Source organism: Procambarus clarkii, chromosome 75, assembly GCF_040958095.1.
Source record: "Procambarus clarkii isolate CNS0578487 chromosome 75, FALCON_Pclarkii_2.0, whole genome shotgun sequence".
In the NCBI taxonomy this organism is placed as follows: Eukaryota; Metazoa; Arthropoda; class Malacostraca; order Decapoda; family Cambaridae; genus Procambarus; species Procambarus clarkii.
Window position 1 is genome coordinate 28,382,003 of NC_091224.1, and position 23,185 is coordinate 28,405,187.

A 23,185-nucleotide genomic window follows, 5' to 3' on the forward strand; every position below is an offset into this window, starting at 1 on the left:
ATAGTTCCTTTGCGCCAAGTATTTTTATTAGTATGAAAGGTATTTTTACAAATGTAATGGAAAATTGCATCCTTTGCCATTTGGAGAGATCAAGGATATTCCTGCCTTTTATACGGATGCTGGACAACATGGATGACTAATCTGGACGCCTATTCATGTCCACTGAGGGGATGCCCGTGTGCATGTGCCCACTGAGGGGATGCCCGTGTGCATGTGCCCACTGAGGGGATGCCCGTGTGCATGTGCCCACTGAGGGGATGCCCGTGTGCATGTGTCCACTGAGGGGATGCCCGTGTGCATGTGTCCACTGTGGGGATGCCCGTGTGCATGTGCCCACTGAGGGGATACTGTGTGCATGTGTCCACTGAGGGGATGCCCGTGTGCATGTGTCCACTGAGGGGATGCCCGTGTGCATGTGCCCACTGAGGGGATGCCCGTGTGCATGTGTCCACTGAGGGGATGCCCGTGTGCATGTGTCCACTGAGGGGATGCCCGTGTGCATGTGTCCACTGAGGGGATGCCCGTGTGCATGTGTCCACTGAGGGGATGCCCGTGTGCATGTGTCCACTGAGGGGATGCCCGTGTGCATGTGTCCACTGAGGGGATGCCCGTGTGCATGTGTCCACTGAGGGGATGCCCGTGTGCATGTGTCCACTGAGGGGATGCCCGTGTGCATGTGTCCACTGAGGGGATGCCCGTGTGCATGTGCCCACTGAGGGGATGCCCGTGTGCATGTGCCCACTGAGGGGATGCCCGTGTGCATGTGTCCACTGAGGGGATGCCCGTGTGCATGTGTCCACTGAGGGGATGCCCGTGTGCATGTGTCCACTGAGGGGATGCCTGTGTGCATGTGTCCACTGAGGGGATGCCTAGGTGCATGTGTCCACTGGGAGAATACTGTGTGCATGTGTTCACTGGGAGAATACTGTGTGCATGTGTCCACTGGGAGAATACTGTGTGCATGTGTTCACTGGGAGAATACTGTGTGCATGTGTTCACTGGGAGAATACTGTGTGCATGTGTCCACTGGGAGAATACTGTGTGCATGTGTTCACTGGGAGAATACTGTGTGCATGTGTTCACTGAAGTAAAGCTTTGTTTCAGGTTTCATCTGCCTATAGATCCGTCTAACCACTATTTTATTCGAAGAAAATGCAGATAGTTCTCTTGGAGATAGAATGAATGCTTCCACTGGTTTTCAGCAGCCTTGTTGGTTCTGGGGTGCTCATTCAGACACTGGTGTGCTACTCATTCCCTTACCTGACTGCTTTAGTGACATCTTGTTTCTAACCTGGATTTCTTTTCATCTCGTTCTTCCTTATTACAGAAAAACTGATTGTAGGTTCTCCTGTTCCTCCCCATGCTGCCTGAGATGCTGTTTGGAACAGCTTGGCAGCAGACCATTCTAGCACAGTAGTTGATGGTGATGGAGTTTGTGTGTCACTTGTGCATCATGAATGCTGTCTTATTTTGTCTGTTCTATTGCTGGAACAGATAGTGTTCCGGTAATAGAAGCGTTTAGTGTACTGGGGCCAGAGTCACGAAGCAGTTACGCAAGCACTTATGAACCTGTACGTCTTTTCTCAATCTTTGGTGGCTTTGTTTACAATTTTCAAACAGTTAATGAGCTCCAAAGCACCAGGAGGCTGTTTATAGCAATAACAGTTGATTGGGAAGTTTCCATACTTGTAAACTGTTTAATAAATGTAACCAAAGCCATCAAAGATCGAGTAAAGATGTACGTGTTCATAAGGACTTGCGTAACTGTTTCCTGAATCTGTCCCCTGGTACTTTTTCACTTCAGACCTAACTTCAAGCCAAGTTTTTTTATTTATTTATTTTATTATTTTATTTATTAATTTTTTTATTTCTCTCCTATAAGAGTGTAGCCTATATTTGTCCAAGATGTCTGCCAGCTGGGCTTCAGGCCTATATTTTTGGGTTCATTTGGACTTTTCTAATTCACTTTATTGATCACTTTAAAAACCGTCATGTGTATTTTTCCTGGATCATCTACCATCAACCAGGTATCAACCAGTTCTCTAAAATACCTTTCCCTTGTAACTTTCTTTACTTGGGCTTGAGGATTTTTCAAGGGGTGCATTTTCCATATAGGATCTATTGTCACTATCCAGTTCAACATCCGACAGTGACCGTTTCTTTGACCCCAGGTTTTCTTTCTCCTAGTTTAGTGTCTTTTAAGGTTAAACATTCTACACATAGTAGAATGTGTAGAATGACTGTGCATAACATACATTCTACACGTCCTGCCATAATCTATTGTACACAGTTTAACACTAATTTCATACAAAGATCTGTCATATGCTATAAACTTTGACTGTATACCAGTTTGTTTTGGGTATCTTGCATAGTTGCACAGTTAAAACTTACATACTGTATTTCAATGTTTAGTATGATGCCATGCCTTAAGTGGTATCTTTCTTCTCTGAAAGTGGCCTACAGATGTGCTAGCTAATTAGTGAATTACACAGTATATATACTATTAAACAAAAACAAAAGGGCAGGTGCTTCCTCATGTTTTAGAAGTGGCAAGTGGAGTAATAATAATGAATGTATTCTAAGAGAATGTTAATTAATGTATAATAATTAGAATACTTGCAATCTATTTTTGAGGAGTGCAAAATCCTGGACAAGCAAGATGCAGTCATTATATTACAAATTTTGATTCCAATAGAGCAACGGCTGGAGAAAATCTTTATGCACAAGTTTGGTCAACACTTCCACTGGACGACCTTGGAATTAAAACCATGAATATTTTAGCTGCTGGCGGTGCTCGCTCCACTGTTCTCTTGATCCACCCTGAAGCTGGCGTCTGCTACCAGATGTTCCGTACAGTGCCAAATAGAGCCGCAGCGGTAGTCTGCGCCCTCATATTCCATCCCAAGAAAGCTACGTGGTTGTTCTGTAAGTAAATCACTGAGCACTGATGTGATGCTCTTCGTGTGACAAGCATTTATCTAGTATATACTCTTGACTTCTTGAGCCTATTTCTGTAATCTTTTTACCAGCCATAATATGGTACAAAATTTATCTTGAGACTAATATAACTTTCTCTTTTGTAGCTATTGCAAATATTACTACAATAATTAAAGATCTGTAGAAGCATAGTGGAACTTTCAAAATTTGGAACATATCATTCTGTATCCAACTGGATTCACAAGAATTTTGAAATGCCAAAAACGTTGCTCTCTTTTGGCTGTTGATTTCTTTCAAGTAAATCTGAAAATCTAGCAAGAAAGAGATGTTTTCTTGTAGTATGAAAACAAAAATTATAAATAATGATTTGTCCAATAAAGTTAAGACAGACTTTTAACCACTTAACTGCGCAAACCAAGTATTCTCAGTCGGTGGGAAACTGCGCCAACCGAGAAAACTATTTTTTATTTTTTCGTACCCATTCTAAATGTCTGCGAGATTGGTTGTGTACGAAATGGATTCTTAGGACCTCCAGTGAGAGGCAGCCATCTTGGAAAAAATTCCCAGAATGCCCTAGGGTTGCTGGCTGGGTTAGTACTGAGTGAACAACCATGGGTGGCGCACGCGCCTCTGGCTCTCAAACACCTGTCCGACGCGGTGTTGAAAGATCGCGCTCTGTCAGTGAAATTCAAACCTTATTGTTTGAAGAACATAAGGGTCATAATATTGGTGAAGCGAGGCGCAATAAGGATTTAACACAAAGGTCGGATGCAAGTGATTCAGCACCTATGAGGACGATACAGCGAGCGTATCCAATTGTAGCTCTGAGCGCCATCCTTGCCCACCTATGCTATGCTATCTCCAATTTATTTAGATGATACATAGATGAATCGTTTTCTGCGTTCAGTGATGATGCATCTGATACAAGTAGTATAAATGAACAGTGTTAGCGGCTTCCATGGTGGTGTTTTCCATAGATATTTTCAGGAATACCTGAATCTCTTCTTGACTGATGGACACTCTTTGAGGCTGGCTGAATTTCTTCCTGTGGATCTTACAAAGCAATCTTTTCATGACTTCCTTACAAATTAATCTTTTTCTGTAATCTTTTCAAGACTATCTTACGTTTTACTAGCTTGGCTACATACCACCTACAGGTACTAATGCCAAGGGTGTACGTGAGTGCGTTATTTGTAAGCACACAGAACGAAGAAACAGAAAGCGGCGAAAATCTATCTGTACCTGCTGCAACGAGAGAGAAGTCGTGCTGTGTACCATGGACTACTTCATTGATTATTACTCACTTCCGAAGTACTGAGTGTGTAATACAGTGTGTTACTGTGTAAATAGTGTGTGAAACTGTACATATTGTAATTTTAGTGAATTTGTAACAAGTAATATTGCAACTAAACATTTATTGTGGACACATTACTGACACATGTATCAGAGTTCTATGGAACATTATGAACGTTCTACTGTATACATATTGTAAAGGACACAAATATGCATCATATACGATAAAAAACAAATAAAACCGCATAGGAAATACATAGAACAAATAATTGAAAATATATTTCTGGCAACACCCGGTGCTTGAATGACCCGCACGACCGTGTCTGGGCGAGTCATGCACGGACGACCCGGCCCTGATGACGTCACAGCGCACCTTGTCCACGTCCCCACAACCAAAGTAATTGGAATTTGGTATTTATTTTTACATAGACATGTTTATGGAAGGGAATTTATGATTTTACGAAGAAAAGGGAGTTTTTGGGGAACACTATTTCATGCGCACGGGGAATTTCACAATAAACTCAGTGCAGCACGGTGGTTAATAGGCAATTGTCATTAACTAATGATGCAGTCCACACCCCTTAACTCCTTGTGTATTAATACTGACTGTAATATTTATTATTGTAGGTGGTCATGAAGATGGACAAATTCAACTGTGGGATGTAGGAACCCCGGCCTTGCCTAGCTACGAGGCAACTGCAGTGCATTTGCTGACTATTCCTGCTGTAGCCAGAGATGTTTACAACTTGACTTTCTCGTGCTCTCATGACATGCTCATTGCTGGGTGTGATGGGGGGCTGTTTGGATGGAAGATAGACATGCAGAAGATTGAAGCTAATGACAGGTGGGTAGATCTTGTTCTCTTTTGAGCTCATTAACATTAGTAATGCCAAACCTACACACCTGAAAAGAAAGTACACATGGCAAATTATTGAATTTTTACTTATCAAGCAAAAAAGTAATTCAAGAAATTTGCTTGTGTAAAAAAAATTATCATTGAATAATAAACAGCTGCATAAATGTAAAATGCTTATAATGTATTCACTGTCAAGTTTGGCGTTAAACTTTTCTGCTCACTTAGTTTATCTCTGGGGCATGGGATAGTCACAGTGTACTTGGAGTGTGATTATTTTGGAAATAATTTATTTCTGTGGAGAGCCCTGCCGGCTTCCTCTGTCCATGAAATGGACCATCGACGCTGAGTTCTTCAGTTGGCTTTGCCAAAGTGTTTGGGCCCCTGAGGTGGATCTCTTTGCGTTGGCGTGGTCGCGGCATCTCCCAGTCTATGTGGCGCCCTTCCCGGACTGCAAAGCTGTCGCGGTCAACGCTTTTTGGCAGGACTGGTCGAGGTGGGGGTACCTGTACCTTTTTCTCCAGGTTCAGCTGTTTCTTCGGGTTTTGGCTGAGCTGGAGTCCTGTCGGGAAAGGGTTCTCTTTCTAGCCCCATGCCCAGTCTTGGTTTCAGTTACTGCTTGCTCGGTGTCTGAACCTGGGGCGTTTTCCACTGCTCCGCCTTTTCCAGCAGCTCAGGCTGGTGAGGTACCTCACTGGTTTGATCTATTCTTCCGCTCTTCGCGTCTGGTATTTTTGACATATGTGTATCACCACTTGTATGGTGATCAGGTGGCTTCTCTCATGTTGTCCCACTTGCGGTCTTCTTCTCGGTGACAGTATGAAGTCTCCTGACATTCCTTTCCCCACTTCCTTTCTCTTCATAGGTTGCCTTCTGTTTCAGTTCGTGTTGTCTTTCCTTTCCTGGTTGTTTCAGGACTGACATCTTATGCCGAATACTATTGCCTCTTATCGTGCAGCACTAGCAGAGCAACTAAGCTTGTGTTCGGGGTGGACATTACTTCATCTTCGCTTCGTAAGCTTTCTCGTACTTTTTCCCACCTCTGGTCAGCTCATGCACCGCCTGAGTGATCCTGGTCTTTGGACTGAGTGCTCTCTTTTCTCTATTCTCCTTTGCTTGTTGTGGCCCCCTTCGGGGCACAACAAATTTCCTTGTTTTCCGAAGGCTTTGTTTCTGTTGGTTTTGGCCTCTAGAGGTTGAGTCTGTGAGCTTGATGCTCTCCTCTGATGCCGGGGTTTCTGCTCTTTTGGTCTTGGTGGACGTACCATCTTGGTCATGAGGCAGGCAGTGCTATTCTTACCCTCTCGGGTAAGTCCTTTTGTTCACTTTGGTTATCTAGCTCCAAGGAGCCGACGGGGCTCCCACAGGAAGCCAGCGTTGAATGTAATGAAACGCCATTTTCTGGGTGAGCCCCTGAAGTTCCCTGGCACCCTCCCTCCCACCGGTTGGTGGTTTTTGTTTCGTTTGCTCAGTCTCCGAACTGGTGAGCGTGCGGCTGGCTCAGGGAGCGCGTCGGTTTGATAACAATCTGCTTGTTGCCATGTTTTTCTTGGAGGAGTTCTTGGGCGCTGTTCGGTCTTGGGTTGCAATTTTCAACCAGTCCAGTTGGGGTCTGTTTTGGGATGCCTAATTTTCTGGGTGCCTAACCCCGGTTGATGGCAGACATGAATATACTCTCAAAGAGTGGAGTTTTCATAGGCCATTGCTCCCTGTGTGTCTCTGAGGGAGTGCCACGTTCTGGTTCATGATTCCCAGTAGGTAGAATTCCATGTGACTGAAACCCCAGACTAATATAACTAACATCAGTCCAATAGCTCCAGGGAGCCTCCGGGGCTCACCCAGAAAATGGCATTTCATTACATTCAACACTGTTTTTTTTTAACAATTACAAACAAATGTTTATTATACTTAAAAAAATACACTAATACTCAGCCTCACAAAGTAAATGTTTTTTATACACATTGTATGTGTAGCATCAGCAAACCGAACCAGCATTTGTGACATTGGTAAACTGAAGAGCTTTTGTAGTCTCTGTAATGCCTTCAGTAGCATTAATGTGTAATAACATTTGTATTGTACTATACAGTGGAACCTCGAGTGACGAGCAGCTCCAGTTATGAGCATTTCGAGTAACGAGCAAGCCACTTGCAGAAAATTTGTCTCGATTAACGAGCGTTCCCGCTGGTTCTTGGACACCTCCGACGACAGTTTTGTTGTTTCGCAAGACGAGTTTTCTACATGACGAGCTCAGTGCCGGAACGGATTAAATTTGTTAATCGAGGCGCCGCTGTATTTGTAAAATTTGTAAACTAAATTTTTTTAGCGTACAGTATTAATTATTATAAATTTTATCTTGAATAAATTTTTATTTATGGGCACTACAAATTATTTCAGACTAGAGCGGACAGAATTCATGCTTCCAGAAGTAGATGGTAATGGATCAGTTTTGGACTCCGTGTGTATGCTGCGTGACGACCTTCTTGCGGCGAAATGTGCCCTTCACGGCCAGATCTACATCTTCTCTCTTGCACGAGCTTTGAAGAAGAGAGCCTTGAATAAGTGAGTGGCATCTTTAAAGTATAAATATTTTGCCTATAAATTTATCCTTCTCGTGCATTCCCATTTCTGTCAGTTTTTATCATATTTGTCTGATTCCTGTCAAAATTTGCCAAAATGTTGGAAGGAAGGTAGAATCTTTTGGGTTGTTTAACGTATTATACGGCTGGAAATGTGCAGGCTTGTCACTACAATAGAAAGGTTCTCATCTCTTTTTTTTGGCAACCCCGCTGTTACTTGGAAGCTATACACACAGAAATCACAATAGCGTGATGCATCAAATGAACAAATCCAAATTCTTTTAACCATGTCGTAGCTCAGTCGATTAAGGCTCGTCTGGGATCCTCTCAAACGTAGGTTCGAACCTTCCTCACAGCCCTTGTGGATTTGTTCATCAGAAGCTATCTCTGAAATGGCTTCATTCTAATGGGTCACATTAGTTAGAGGAGTTGTGTTGGGCCTACCAGGGTCTAGAGCCGGAACTTAGCCCTCCTCGTAGAGGCTATCTGGAGGTTATCTGGAGATGATTTCGGGGATTTTTAGTGTCCCCACGGCCCGGTCCTCGACCAGGGCTCCACCCCCAGGAAGCAGCCCGTGACAGCTGACTAACACCCAGGAACCTATTTACTGCTAAGTAACAGGGGCATAGGGTGAAAGAAACTCTGCCCATTGTTTCTCGCCGGCGCCTGGGATCGAACCCAGGACCACGGGATCACAAGTCCAGCGTGCTGTCCGCTCGGCCGACCGGCTCCCACAGGAAGCTGTTGACAATCTGCCACCCAAATGGGAAGAGCATCCAGAAAGTTAATGAAGCTTTACAGACAACTGTAGGGTTCACAGCAAATGAAATCTCAAAACTGCCAAACAACTCTGCAAATGATTCAAATGAAACATTAGATTCACTCCAAACTGGCTCTATCCCATTACTATCGGTTACTGCCACCGAGTGGCGGCTACTGGTAGTATTTTCACTATAGTCATTCTAAGGTTTTGGACCTTTATTGGTTTTTGTGTGCACTTCATATAATGTACATGGGGAACTTTTAGTGATGAAATTCTCATTATTATTATTTTGTTATGACCTTTCATTACATGGTAGTGTTTCCTCAACTTGTTTTGTGGTGGAAGTCTTCCCACATCCTCTATTCTAGTTTCTTATATCATTACATTGGAACCTCGGTTTTTTAAATGCCCCACTTTTAAAAAAATTCAATTTTTGAGTTCTATTTCTTCCTAAAATTTGACTTGGTATTCAAGGTTTGCCTCACTTCTCAAGTTGTTGCTACACATATGGGCCAACCAAGCGTGTGGCGTGCTTCAGTTTACCAGTGTCTCCCGCCTAGTGTCACCTGCCTAGTGACGACCGCGCTTGAAGTTTTTGTTAAGAATTGCATTGTTTTTGTGCTTTTCTGTGGGGAGGCCCTACGGCTTCCCAGAGCTTACTGAGCTGATATGTATGTATTAGACCCTGGCATCAGTCGATGGAGTTCTTGCCTACTGGGAACCACGAGCCAGAACCTGGCTCCCTCAGAGAGGCATGAGGAGCAATGGCCTATGGAAACCCCCCCCATGTGTTTGAAAGCATTCCATGTCTGCCATCGACCTGGGTTGGCACCAGGAAAAGTAGGCGTAACAAAAGAAACCCCGCTTGGTAAATATTGCTACCTAAAACTGAACGGGGGCGCAGAACTCCCAAACTAAAACAAGCAGACGTCACTACCGCCGTCGTGCCGATTGTCCGCGCAGCCTCTCCCCCTGTGCTGGTTGCTACATCATTCAGTTCCTCGGCTGATGTGGACTGTGGCGATCGTCAACTCTGGCCTCTGACTCTTGCAGTTCTGTGCCTTGTGGTGTATTCTGCTGTGTGTGGTGCACAGGCCAGGAGTAATTCATCAGTACTGGGGCTGCATGCTCTTAGGGCCATCGTTCCCTAGGTGCCCGGTTAGTACTGCCCTTGCATCTTGGGGTTATCTTCCACAGGATGTTTGGGTTCCGTTTCCGTAGGCGTCTTTTGCTGCTTGGCAATTGCCCACCCTTGGGGCCAGTTGGGGATTTTTGTTGCCACTGTTTGGCCTTGGGTAGGAAGTGGTATCGTTGCTGGTAGGGACACAGGGTATTGTGCAGCTTATCTCCCATTATACACAGTGGCAAGTTCTGTTCCTTCTGGGGACAGCTTTTGTGGGGTTTTATTTTTCTTTGTTTATTTTGCCTGGTGGGGGTCTGCCCCCTTGGTCTATGGTCTATCCATCCTTCTCTTGTATTGGTGGTTCCTGGCTAGGAGAGGTACGAGAACCCCCTACCCTGTGCTTGTACACATCGCAGGGGTTCAGGTTTTAGTAGGTCTCTTGGTAGTTTGGGGCCCAACTGGTTAGCAATACCTTGCATGGGCTTCTCTTTGCAGTCAGCCTAAGAGACCCTGGAAAACCCTATTGGGGCTCTTTGGACCTATGGATGCGTCCTCTGGGTCCCAACTCATCGAATTTGAGTTTGAAAGTGGCTTTGTCCTCTTGTCTCAGGGTGACACTCACCAGTTTTGCTTGTCATGCTGTCTGTTGGGGTCAGTGACACCTTTGACCGGAGTCTTGCGAATCTTGCTCTGTGATCGTGCTCCAGATTACCCAGTATACTGATAGATATTTGGGTACCGGCAGCTTCGACGTTGCATTTTTTATATTGTTTCCTGGAGCACGCTAGATTGGTTGCTCACCCAGATGCCCCAAGGCTGCCCCACTTGGGTTATAGGGACCCAAACTTGGGGGCGTTAGTCACTTCGACTTTGGTTTCGTTCGCACTCCCATGTCCTTTCCCTGTTGGTGTTGTTCGTCTTGTCCTCCTCCCCCTTCTGGTTCCCAAATGTCTGAGGGTTTTGGAGTCAGGGCGGGGTTTAGACAATAGTGAGACTTGGACGGCTTCAGGGACTGCCCCTTCTGGGTCAGCGACAGAGGCATTCGAGCGTACTCCTCCTGCCGAGGCTTCTGGGTCTTGCCAACGGACCTTATTCTTCTCAGCCTTTTCCCTGGACTCTTCCCTTTCTTTCAGAGCAGAGGGTGTGAAGGACAGCTCTGCCCTGGGTCCTGGTGTGGAGGAGTTGACTTGGGGGGGGGGGGGCCTGGGCCCCGTTTGGCCCCGAGGGTACCAACACTCAGTGAAAAAGCTCTGTACCTCAGGGTACAGTCCTTGCACCGCTGCTTTTCCTTATTCTCATATCAGATATAGACAAAAATACAAGTCACAGCTTCGTATCATCCTTTGCAGATGACACAAAAATCAGTATGAAAATTACCTCGGCTGAGGACATTGAAAAACTTCAAGCTGATATTAATAAAGTTTTCGACTGGGCATCAGAAAATAACATGATGTTTAACAGTGATAAATTCCAGGTACTCAGGTACGGTAAAAATGAGGACCTTAAACATAATACAGAGTACAAAACACAATCAAATGTACCCATAGTAGAAAAACAGCATGTAAAGGATTTGGGAATAATAATGTCTGACGACCTAACGTTTAAGGAGCATAACCAAGCAAATATTGCGACAGCCAGAAAAATGATAGGATGGATTACGAGAACTTTCAAATCCAGGGATCCCATCACAATGGTTGTACTCTTCAAGTCACTTGTGTTGTCCGTCTTGAGTACTGCTCAGTACTCACTTCCCCCTTCAGAACAGGAGAGATTGCTGAAATAGAGGGAATACAGAGAACATATACGGCACGCATAGACGCAATAAAGCACCTAAATTATTGGGATCATCTCAAAGCCCTCCAAATGTACTCACTAGAAAGAAGACGAGAGAGATATCAAATAATATACACCTGGAAGATACTGGAGGGCCAAGTACCAAATCTACACAGTAAAATAACAACGTACTGGAGTGAACGATATGGAAGAAAATGTAGAATAGAACCAGTGAAGAGCAGAGGTGCCATAGGCACAATCAGAGAACACTGTATAAACATCAGAGGTCCGCGGTTGTTCAACGTCCTCCCAGCAAGCATAAGAAATATTGCCGGAACAACTGTGGACATTTTCAAGAGGAAACTAGATTTATTCCTCCAAGGAGTGCCGGACCAACCGGGCTGTGGTGGGTATGTGGGCCTGCGGGCCGCTCCAAGCAACAGCCTGGTGGACCAAACTCTCACAAGTCAAGCCTGGCCTCGGGCCGGGCTTGGGGAGTAGAAGAACTCCCAGAACTCCATCAACCAGGTATCAACCAGGTAACTCACTTGGGTGTTGGTACCTTCGTTGTGGGGCTTGTTGTTGCAGGGGGGGGGGGGAGTGGTTTTCATACCTTCCTTCTCTGTACGAGTTTGATTTGGGTTCGGCTCCGGGTTCCCCTGGGTTTTTAGGTTCTGGGTTCTTTGGTTTCTCGAATCCCGCCTAAGGAGGTTCGGGAGGCCATCGTGGCCTACCTTCTGTGAGAACCGGATTACGCCTCGGTGATGGGTCTTTTTTTTTTTTTTTTTTTTAGTTCGGTTCGACCTTTCCCCTTTTGGGTGCGTTACGAGGTACAGGAGTCTTCCTGGTTAGCAGACGGCCCTTTCTTTTCATTGGGAGCGTGGCATGGGTTTTGTCGGACCCATACGCTTGATCGGTGGGAGACTTCCACTGTGGTACAGCTTTCCTGGGGGGCGAGTTTGAGGGCCTTAACATGTGCTTGTTCGCCCCTGTGCTTCCTTGGGATGTTGGGGGGTTGTGCAACTTCACGTGTAGGTTCCTTCCCTTTTGGCTGCTTTGGTAGCTGAGGAGTTGTGCACCCATGGGGATTTGGCCTCGGTCTTGCGTTTCTTTTCCCTTCTTGAGCTGTCCTCAGACTTGCTTGTGGAGGATGTGGAGGCACTATGTGTCGGGTCTTCGTCTGGTGCGCTTACCTCGGTGGCTAGGGCATTGGCTGCCTTGTTGAAGTTGTTTGTGCCGGTTCTCAAGGAGGCGGTGTATCTGTTTTTTGCTTCTCTTTGCATGTCGGCACAGCACCGCGTGCCAACAGGTTGTGCTTGCTCTCCTCTTGGAATCCGCTTGGGCTCTGGCTCTTAGGTTTTTGTTGCCCTTTTGTCCATTGCTGTTTGCGGAGTCTGCTGTCATGCAGTTTCTGCAAGCAGCTTCGTTTAGTTGTCATCCCATATTGGACTTGTTGGTTCTCCTGAGGAGAGGGGGGGGGGGTGGTGGGCCTTCCTGGAAGGGTTGTGCAGGGTTCAGGGTCCCTCTAGTCGTGGTAGGCCAGCGGTGCCAGTTTCTGAGCCGGGGGCTTCCTTTGGAGTCAGCGGCGTCTGGTCTGCTCAGTGGTCGCTCTGCTCGTCGGCCGGCTTCTTCGTCTGTCCTTTCGCAGGGTGCCAAAAGGGCTGCTGTTTACTCATGTCTGGTCCCACGATTCGTGGGCGTTTCGGGTCATCTCTTCTGGCCTGTGGTGTCGTTGGGTGGCTCCTCCTCCTCCGGGGGGTTCAGGGCTAGCAGGGCAGGCCTCTTCCCCTGCGCTCCATCGGATCATCTTGGAGTGGATGTTGGCTTGAACATGGTCAAAATAACCTCGTCCCTCCGGTGGGTTTCCTGCCTGTTTACAGTTTCAAAACGAGACTGTGCAGATCTGAGATTCATTCTGGACTTGTTCCGCCTGAACCCTTGGATCTTTTGCCCTTCATTTCGGATAACTTCTCTGTCCCAGGTCTTTCTTCTCTTGGAGCTGGATGCTTGGATGGTCTTTCTGGACGTTTGGCATGCATATTGGCACGTCCCGATTCATCTGGGATTCAGGAAATAGTTGGGTTTTGTGGGGCAGCAAGCTTTCCGCTTTTGTTGCCTCCCATTTGGTCTGAATCTGTCACCTTGCGTATTCACGCATCTCACCTGGGTCGTGGTGGCCCATCTGCGTCTGTTAGGGATTCGGGTTCTGGCTTACCTTGATGACTGGCTGGTGTGGTTCGATCCGCGTGTCTGCTTGCCAGGGGTATGGTTCTTTCCCAACTCGCCAGGTTTGGATTCCTGGTGAACTGGAGGAAGTCCCATTTGGTTCTGTCATGGGTTCAGACCTGGCTGGGTCTTGTGTGGGACTCTCAGACTGCCTCCTTGTCTCTTCCTCTGGAGTCATTGCTGTGGCTGAAGTCCCGTTTTCGCCTGTTTCAGGAGGGCTTCTGGGTCACTCGGCAGTTGCTCGAGCAGCTGTGCGGGAGTCTGAACTTTCCCGTGCTTGTTTACTAGCTGGGTCGGGTGTGGGGTCAGTGGCTTTTCTGGTTCCTTTGGGGATCTTCCTTTAGCCTCTCGCGATTGTTGGGTTTGGCCCCCGGGGCTTTGCATCGGTTGCTGCGTGGTTCAGTGCCTTGGCCCCTACTCACGCCCTCACTCGATGTGTTCATGGATGCCTCATCTTACCAGGCCGGCCATAGGCAGTGGGCTTACAGTCCTCCTTCCAACGGGCTCACAGTACGATGCGGGAGTTTGATCCTTGGCTCTTGTCTCTTCGAGTGACTTTGTTGGCATTTTGGGGTTTAGCTCTCCATACGGTTCATGTATGGGGAGAGTCAAATGTCCTAGCGGACGGCCCATCTCAGTTCATTCCCCTGCCCACGGAATGGACGGTCGACGCCGACTCCTTTAGTTGGCTCTGCCGGATGTGTGGACTCCCAGGCGTCTTTGTGTATGTGGCGCCCTTCCCTACCTGCGAGGCCATTACGGTGGATGCCTTATGGCAGGACTGGTCGAGGTGGGGTTACCTGTACCTCTTCCCCTGGTCCAGTTGTTCCTTCGGGTCCTGTCTCGTTTGGAGACTTACCAGGGGAGAGTAGTCCTATTGGCTCCTTGGTGGCTGGCCCAGCCTTGGTTTCAGGCACTGCTTGCTCGGTCCGAACCCTCAGCTCCGGCTCTTTCAGCAGATCGGCCTGATCGCGGTACCTGGCTGGTTCGGTCTTCTCAACTCTTTGCGTCTAGTCTTTCTGACACGGGCCTATCACCACTTGTAAGGTGATCAGGTTGCTTTATTGATGGTATCCCACCTGCGAGCTTCGTCTCAACGACAGTATGAAGTTTCCTCGCGCTCTTTCCACCATTTTCTCTCTCTTTGTAAGTAGTCCTCTATTTTGGATAGAGTTGTCTTGTCCTTTCTTGACTTTTTCAGAACTCGTTTGATGCCTAATACTGTCGCCTCATATTGTGCGGCGCTGACAGAGCTGCTTCAGCTTGCATTCGGAGTGGATGTTACTTCCACTCCATTCTGTAAGCTTTCTCGTGCTTTGTTTCACCTCCGGTCTGCTCATGTCACTTGAGCCGTCCTGGTCCTTGGACAGGGTGCTCTCCTTTCTCTCTTCTAGGTTTGTGGTGGCTCCTTCAGTACAAGATTGTTTTTCTAAGGCTCTTTTTTTTTTTTTTTTTCCTGTTGGTATTGGCTTTTGGGGGGTCGGGTCTGGGAGTTTCGTGCTCTCCTCCGGCGCAGAGGTTTCTGCTCTTTCAGTCCTACCACCAGCCCGGTCCTGGCAGTAGGTTTGTTCGTTTGCAGCCGTCTCCTTCTTTTCTGGGCTAAGAATGGGTCGGCAGGTTTCCAGGGAGGGTGGGGTCCTTGGGTTGTTGATGCTTTGTTGGTCAAGCTGAGGGTGCATCATGTGTTGTGTTGTGTCCGGTTGCAGCTCTTCGCCGTTATCTGCGCGCTACAGCCTCTGTGGCTGTGGATGTGCTTTGGGTTAACCCTGGTTTCCTTTGTTCCCTGTTCCAGGGTTCAGTTCTACCAGGTCATCCACAGGGCTATTTGCTCCAGCCAGCCTGTAGTCGATCCTCGTGCCCATGATGTTTGTAAGTTTGCTGCTTAGGCTGCCATCTTTGGTAACATGTCTTGGGCTGACATTCAAGCACAGGGATTTTAGAGGTCGAAGAGGGTCCTGGCCACGCATTACTTAGTCAACGTTCCTGGCCCTAGTCGAGAGAGTGCCACTTTGGGTCGCAGGTTGCAGCCAGTTGTCTCGACCTTGAGTTAAGAAGTAAGTGGCGGCCACCTTCCGGGTAAGTCCCTCTTCGTCACTTTTCTTTGTTATGGTAGCTCCGGGGAGCTGTAGGGGCTCCCCACTGAAAACTAATGATGAGTGTGTTATTCTAATGAAACACCATTTTCTGGGAGAGCCCCGGAGGGTTCCCGGTACCCTCCCTCCTTCCGGTCAGTGATTTTTCGCACTCTTTCTGGGGGGAGCCCCGTCGGCTCCCCGGAGCTTTACCGGCTGATATGCTAATGTCAGACTTTGGCATCAGTCATGTGTATGGAGTTCTAGGGCCTACCGGGGACCACGAGCCAGAACCTGGCCCCCTCAGAGAGGCAAGGGGAGCAATGGCCTATAGAAACCCCCGTGTGGTTGGAAGCATTCTATGTCTGCCATCGACCGGGTCAAGCATCCAGAAAGGTAAGCATTCCAAAACAAACCCCTATTCTGGTGAAAATTGCTACCTAAGCCTAACTAGTGAATAGAACTCTTCAACAGAAAACACGGAAACTAGTATGACGTCATACGTCACCGCGCCGCTGTCTGCGCAGCTCCCCCCTCCCCGGGAGGGGGAAGGGGGAGCCCCAGACCTCCCACGCCGGCTATCCACCCATCAGTTCTTCGGCTGATGCTATAGGCAATGGTTATGTGCTCCGGCTCCAGTGGTTGTTTCAGCACTGTACCTAGAGTGTGGTGTCTGTTTTCTAGGTGGTGCGTGAGCCGGGTGTGGTTCTTCAGTACTCGGGCTGCATGCGCCTAGGGTTCCCTTCCCTAGGTGCCCTGTAAGTACTGCCCTTGGGGCTTGGGGCCACCTTCCACAAGTTCCTTGGGTCCTGCCCCTGCCTGGCCGTTTACCGCTTGGTTTTCGGCCGCTCTTTGTGTGCTCGGGTGTTCTGTCTCCCTTGTTCGCCTTAGAGTAAGGGGCGGTGTTTGCACTGGTGGGGCGCGGGGTACTGTGCAGCTTGTCTTTACCAATCATAGCGGCCGGCTCTGTTCCGCTTGGGTACGCTGTCCTCTTGCGGGGTTTTCTTTTTCTTTTGTTTATATACCTGGTGGGGGGGTCTGCCTTCGTTCTTGCCCCTTGTGTCCCTTGTGTTCTGAGTATTTCTGGTGGTACCCCCTGCTAGGTCCCCGTGAGTGTACACGTCCCGGGGGTTCAGCTCTTAGAAAGTTGTTTGGTAGCTTGGGTGCCGGTTAGCAGTACCCTGCCTGGGATTACCTGAGCGCGAGTCCTCTTAAAGTAAACGCTCGGGACCCTGGGAAACCCCTGGGGGCGCGCGGGTCCGATGGATGTGACCCCAGAGCCCCCCCCCCTCGCTTCCAGCGAGTTTGAGGGTTGCTCTCACCTTTTGTCTCTGGGTGACTCTGTTTTGCCTCCGTCTGCTGCCTGTGGGGTCGGTGACACCTTCGACCCGGTGTCCTGCGAGTTTGGTTGCTCGTTGTGGCTCGGTTACCCAGTTGTGCTAACAAAGCGGGTGCGGGCAGCAGGGGCGTTGCACTTGAGCCTTGGTGGTGGCAACGTTCTCGTGGTTTCCTCCCCGGGAGCCCCGGGGCTGCCCCGTTGTATTTCGTTTTGGGACTTGGGGGTGTTGGTTGCATCCACGCCCCCTTGTCTTTCCCCTGGTTCACCCTTCCTGCCTGCATCCGGTTCCTTACCGTCTGTAGGTTCAGGGCGGGGTGTTTCGTGGTGTTGAGACTCGGGCAGTCTCGGGGAATTCCCCTTCCGGGGTAGTGACGGGGGCATTTGGGCCTGTTCCTCCAGCCGTGTTGTATGAGTCTGCCAGTGGGCTCCCTTCCTTAGTGTTTTCACGGCTGCCCCGGTTTTCTGGTACGGCCGGGGCTTTGGGGGAACGGCTCGGCCCCGGGGCCTGTCGTGTAGGTTCCCGGGGCTGGGGAGGGGCTGCCTTGGGGGGGGCCTTGGCCCCGTTAGACCCCGTGGGGGGTTTTATCCCCCTCTAGGCGGGGCTTGTGGTTACGCGGAGTGGGGTCTTTCCTCCCCACTCGCCGTACGTGCTGTTGGACGTCGGCCCCTCCCCGGGCTCGGTTCCTTGGCCTTTGAGTCGGTTGGTTCCGTCCTGTGGGTGGATGTTTCCTCCCCCGCTTTTTGGGACGGTGTTTTTGTCATGTTTCCCCGTTCGTTGGGGTTCTGCGTGACTTTTGATCTCGGGTGCGCCTGCGCCTTCGTGTGCCTTCGGGACTAGTGTTGGCTTCTGTGTTCTCGAGGGTACGGGAAGGTTTTTTCGCTACTTCCCGCATTATTGGAACGTCTGTCGGCTCCTAGTACTTGTCGCCCTGTTGGGCTACTTGTCGCCCTGTTGGGCTACTTGTCGCCCTGTTGGGCTACTTGTCGCCCGGTTGGGCTACTTGTCGCCCGGTTGGGCTACTTGTCGCCCGGTTGGGCTACTTGTCGCCCGGTTGGGCTACTTGTCGCCCGGTTGGGCTACTTGTCGCCCGTTTGGGCTACTTGTCGCCCGTTTGGGCTACTTGTCGCCCGTTTGGGTTCCCTTTTTTTTGGGGCTCTTTGCTTCTTTGGCCGGTTTTATTGTTCCTGCTTCCTCTTTTGGCTCCTTTTCTCGTGCAATAGTCCTGGCTGGCGCCTTCCCGCAGGGAGGGTGTGCGGTTCGGCCAGCGTGTTATGCGCATGCGCCGTGGAGTTTGTTTTGGTCTGGGCGATGGTTCAGTGCTGGGGTTTTGCGCCCTTTTTTGCTACAGTGCTTCGCCTCTCGTTCTTCTCCCTGGCTGCGGTATGTGCCCCTTTGCACCAGGGGTGTCCTGGTTCCCAGTTGTGGGGAGGACACCGCGGTTTTCTGTGTCATGGGTGTGGACCGCCTCCTTCGCCTCTCCCTGTTCTCCTGCGGGTCCGGCTCTGGCGTCTTCACCTGGCGGTGCTCCCAAGTTCTTCTGGGCACGGTTGAGTCGTGTCAAGTTCGAGCCACCATTCGCCAGGTGAGTTTCTGCGGTCTGGCGTCTTTTGGCCGGGCGCTGGATGCGGCGGTGTTCATATACCTGTTTTTATTTAGGTATAATTTTGTACGACTGAGACCGTTCGCACACCAGTGACTGTCCCTTTATCACCCCTTCCTGTCCCCCTCATGTGCATGTCCAACCCATGCTGGAGTCATTCAGGGGACCCTCCTTTTTTAATGTTGTGAGGTGTGGGGGTTGTAGGGTTGGTTCTGTACTCACCTGGTGAGGCTCCTGGCTGTGCTTGCAGGATTTGAGCTCTGGCTCTTGGGTCCCGCCTATCTGGTAGAACTTGCGGGATAGTACCAGTGGAGTGCAGTGGTGCTATTGGCACTTTTGGGGAACACTGTATTACCATCAGTGGTCTGTGCTTGTTACACGACCTACTTGCGAGCATAAGCCTTCTTGCTGGTTCGTCCGTGGACTTCCAGGGCGCACTGGCCTGTTTTCGTATGGCAGTTCCGGCCCGTCCTGGTTGTGGGGGTATGTGGGCCGGTGGACTGCTCCTAGCAGCTGCCTGGTGGGCCATCCTCTGGCCGGTCTGGCCTGACCTTGGGCCGGGCTTGAGGTGTAAAAGAGCTCCCAGTACCTCATCCAGCAGGTATCGAGCGGGGTTTTCTCCGCCGTCGGTCGCCTGGTGCAGGTTTCTGGGCCTGCAGGGTTTTGTCGTGTCTCCGTTGGCCCTGTCTGGGGTCTGCCTGCTCCGTTCTCTGCCTTTGCAGAGGGGAGTTGCTATTTACATGTTGCATGTTGCAGTGGTGCCTGTTGCTGCTGCTGCTGCACGTGAGCATTGGTACCGTGTTTCACGGTGGCGTGTCCTTGTTCCTGTGTCCGGTTGTGGAGTGGCGCTTTGCTGCCGTTTTGTGCCTGGGGATTGCGTGGGGTTTTTGTCCCTGCCTGATTGTCCACCCCTGGTTGTTCTCCTGGTTTTTTTTTTTTTTTGTGCTTCTGCTCTTTCTTCCTGCCTCTTCTGCAGCAGGAATGTTCTGCGTGTGTTCTTAGGCGTTGGTCAGCCTGTGTCCTGTGATGTGCTTCTTTGTCTCGGTCTGTTGCAGTTGTTCGTGCCCCTTGGTTCGGGTCCTGTTCTGGCGGCGACCCTTCCGCCTTCTTTGGTTTTCCTAGCTTGCCCTGCCGGTTGTTGTTGTTTTACTTTTTTTGGGGGGGTTCTTGCGATGTCTCGCGTCGGACTCGTCGTTTCTGAACTCCTGGCGGGCTTGCATGCTTCGGAGTTTTTCTGTTCGGCAGACGTTCCATCTCCTTGTGCCGCCTGGGTTTCGGTGGTCGCGCCCGAGATCTTCTCGCGGCTCCGCCTTTTTCCTGGGCTCGGGGGGGGCCTTGTCGGGGCTGCTTATGTTCTGCCTCGTGGTCTCGCCTCCGGTTGGTGGTCAGGTGGCTTCGTGGTAGGTGTCCCACTTGCGTGCTTTCTTGGCGGCAGTATGGGGTATTTTGGCGGTCCTTCCTTTTCCTGTCCCTTCTTCGGTGGGTCCTTCTTGTTGGCTTGGTTTACTCTCGGCTTGGTTTTCTAGTAGGGGTTGGGGGCCGTCGTCTTGCCACATACTGTCGCCTCTTTTCGTGCGGCGCAGGCGGAGCCGCTTCAGCTTGCTTTCGGTCTTGGTGTTGCTTCTGCACCGTTAGTCAGCTGTCTTGTGCGTCATTTCACCTCCGGCCTGTTCGTGCGCCGCTTGCACCATCCTGGTCTCTGGTCAGCGTGCTCTGTCTTCTCCTCGGTTGGTAGTGCCCCTTCGGTTCCGGTGTGTTTTTTCGTCGGCTCTTTCCTTTGGGCCTTTGCCTCTGGGGGTCGGTTCGCTGTGTTTTCTTGCTCCTTCGGTTTTAGCGTTTTGGTTGTTTGATGGCAGCAGTCTCCATCTTTTCTGGCGCGGGGTGGGGCTGCTGCATTCTGGAGGGGTCCAGGGTTTGTTGGTGCTTCGTTGGTCGGGCCGGGGGTGTGTCGTTTTTGTGTTCAGTGGCGGCCCTCTGCTGTTGTTTGCGTGCCACGGCGTTTGGGTCCGGAGCGCGTTTTGCGTTGATCCGGTTCTGTTCTTCCCGGTTCGCGGGTGATGGTGTCCCGGGTGGTCAGCCGTGTTCTTGCGGCTAAGCTGCCTGTGTTCTTCCCTCATGCCTGTGGCGTTCGTGGCTTCGCTGCTCTCGCTGCCGTCTGGGCGACGTGGCCTTGCAGTCTTTCGGGCATGGATTTTTGGTGTTCGTGCAGGGGCCTTGCTGCTCGTGGTTCTCGTGTTGTTCCCGGGATTTTCGGGGCTGTGGCGCCTTGGGTTGGCGTTTGCTGCCGGTTGTCTCGCCTCCTTGGGGGGTGCGTGGTGTCCGCCTCCCGGTTTTGTCCCTTTGACCTTCCTCTGTGGGTAGTTAGCTCCGGGGAGCCGACGGGGCTCCCCCCAGAAAACCAGCGTTGAATGTAATGAAACGCCATTTTCTGGGTGAGACCCGGAGGCTCCCCGGCAACCCTCCCTCCCTCCGGTCGGCGTTTTTCGCGTGTTTTGACATCCAGCCTCAGAACTGATGGGTGGATAGCCGGCGTGGGAGGTCTGGGGCTCCCCCTTCCCCCTCCCGGGGAGGGGGGAGCTGCGCAGACAGCGGCGCGGTGACGTATGACGTCATACTAGTTTCCGTGTTTTCTGTTGAAGAGTTCTATTCACTAGTTAGGCTTAGGTAGCAATTTTCACCAGAATAGGGGTTTGTTTTGGAATGCTTACCTTTCTGGATGCTTGACCCGGTCGATGGCAGACATAGAATGCTTCCAACCACACGGGGGTTTCTATAGGCCATTGCTCCCCTTGCCTCTCTGAGGGGGCCAGGTTCTGGCTCGTGGTCCCCGGTAGGCCCTAGAACTCCATACACATGACTGATGCCAAAGTCTGACATTAGCATATCAGCCGGTAAAGCTCCGGGGAGCCTCCGGGTCTCACCCAGAAAATGGCGTTTCATTACATTCAACGCTGGTTTTTTGATGCTCAGCCTCAGAACTGAATGTTGTAGCTACCAGTGCAGGAGGGGGGGGGGGGGGGCCTGGATCCTACCCCTATGCCTAGGTGTCTTGTTACGCCTACCTTTCTGGGTGCCAACCGCAGTTGATGGCAGACATGGAATGCTTTCAAACACAGGGGGGGGGGGGGTTTCCATAGGCCATTGCTCCTCATGCCTCTCTGAGGGTTCAGGTTCTGGCTTGTGGTCCCCGGTAGGCAAGAACTCCATCGACTGATGCCATGGTCTAATAAATACATATCAGGGGCCAGATTCACGAAAGCACTTACGCAAACACTTACGAACCTTTCCATCTTTTCTCAATCTTCGGCGGCTTTGTTTCCAATTATTAAATAGTTAATGAGCTCCGAAGCACAAGGAGGCTGTTTATAACAATAATAACAGTTGATTGGGAAGTTTTCATGCTTGTAAACTGTTTAATAAATGTAACCAAAGCCGTCAAAGATTGAGGAAAGATGTACACGTTCGTAAGTGCTTGCGTAAGTACTTTCGTGAATCTGACCCCAGCCCAGTAAGCTCTGGGGAGCCTCCGGGGCTCGCCCAGAAAATGGCGTTTCATTATATTCCATGTTGGTTTTTTGGTTTCTGAATATAAAAGTTATTATATATCATGCCATGGGTCTCTGAAAGCATTTCAGAGGCTATCCTTTGTGAAAAAGCAAGGCTATTGCATGAAGATCTTATAAAAAAAAACTGGAATGAGTCATGCAGATATGAAATCATTTAATTTAAGGTGAGCCGGGAATGGTTTGAAAAATTTAGAAAAAAAATTGGTATTCATAGTGTTGTGAGGCATGGGGAAAAACAAATGTCTATATACAGATTCTTAGTAAGACAAGCAAGCAGTGAGCCACTACAAGGTCCTAGTGGTATGCGTGCAAAATGTGAGAGAGAGAGAGAGAGAGAGAGAGAGAGAGAGAGAGAGAGAGAGAGAGAGAGAGAGAGAGAGAGAGAGAGAGAGAGAGAGAGAGAGAGAGAGAGACAGAGAGAGAGAGAGAGAGAGAGAGACAGAGAGAGAGAGAGAGAGAGAGAGAGAGAGAGAGACAGAGAGAGAGAGAGAGAGAGAGACAGAGAGAGAGAGAGAGAGAGAGAGAGAGAGAGAGACAGAGAGAGAGAGAGAGAGAGAGAGAGAGACAGAGAGAGAGAGAGAGAGAGAGAGAGAGAGAGAGAGAGAGAGAGAGAGAGAGAGAGAGAGAGAGAGAGAGAGAGAGAGAGAGAGAGAGAGAGAGAGAGAGAGAGAGAGAGAGACAGAGAGAGAGAGAGAGAGAGAGAGAGAGAGAGAGAGACAGAGAGAGAGAGAGAGAGAGAGAGAGAGAGACAGAGAGAGAGAGAGAGAGAGAGAGAGAGAGAGAGAGACAGAGAGAGAGAGAGAGAGAGAGAGAGAGAGAGACAGAGAGAGAGAGAGAGAGAGAGAGAGAGAGAGAGAGACAGAGAGAGAGAGAGAGAGAGAGAGAGAGAGAGAGAGAGAGACAGAGAGAGAGAGAGAGAGAGAGAGAGAGAGAGAGAGAGACAGAGAGAGAGAGAGAGAGAGAGAGAGAGAGAGAGAGAGAGAGACAGAGAGAGAGAGAGAGAGAGAGAGAGAGAGAGAGAGAGAGAGAGAGAGAGAGAGAGAGAGAGAGAGAGAGAGAGAGA

The 23,185-nt window shown here is 49.7% G+C and overlaps 1 protein-coding gene across 2 annotated transcripts in view; it reads left to right on the forward strand.

The window, feature by feature from the left end:
- LOC123771610 (leucine-rich repeat and WD repeat-containing protein 1) overlaps nucleotides 1-23,185 on the forward strand; it is a 53,285-nt gene that overhangs the window by 14,221 nt on the left and 15,879 nt on the right. For both annotated transcript variants that reach the window (XM_045764197.2, XM_045764198.2), the window contains exons 5-7: nucleotides 2,696-2,925; nucleotides 4,858-5,074; nucleotides 7,478-7,642. In XM_045764197.2, the coding sequence (XP_045620153.1) occupies nucleotides 2,696-2,925; nucleotides 4,858-5,074; nucleotides 7,478-7,642 (612 nt within the window). The remainder of the gene's footprint in view (nucleotides 1-2,695; nucleotides 2,926-4,857; nucleotides 5,075-7,477; nucleotides 7,643-23,185) is intronic.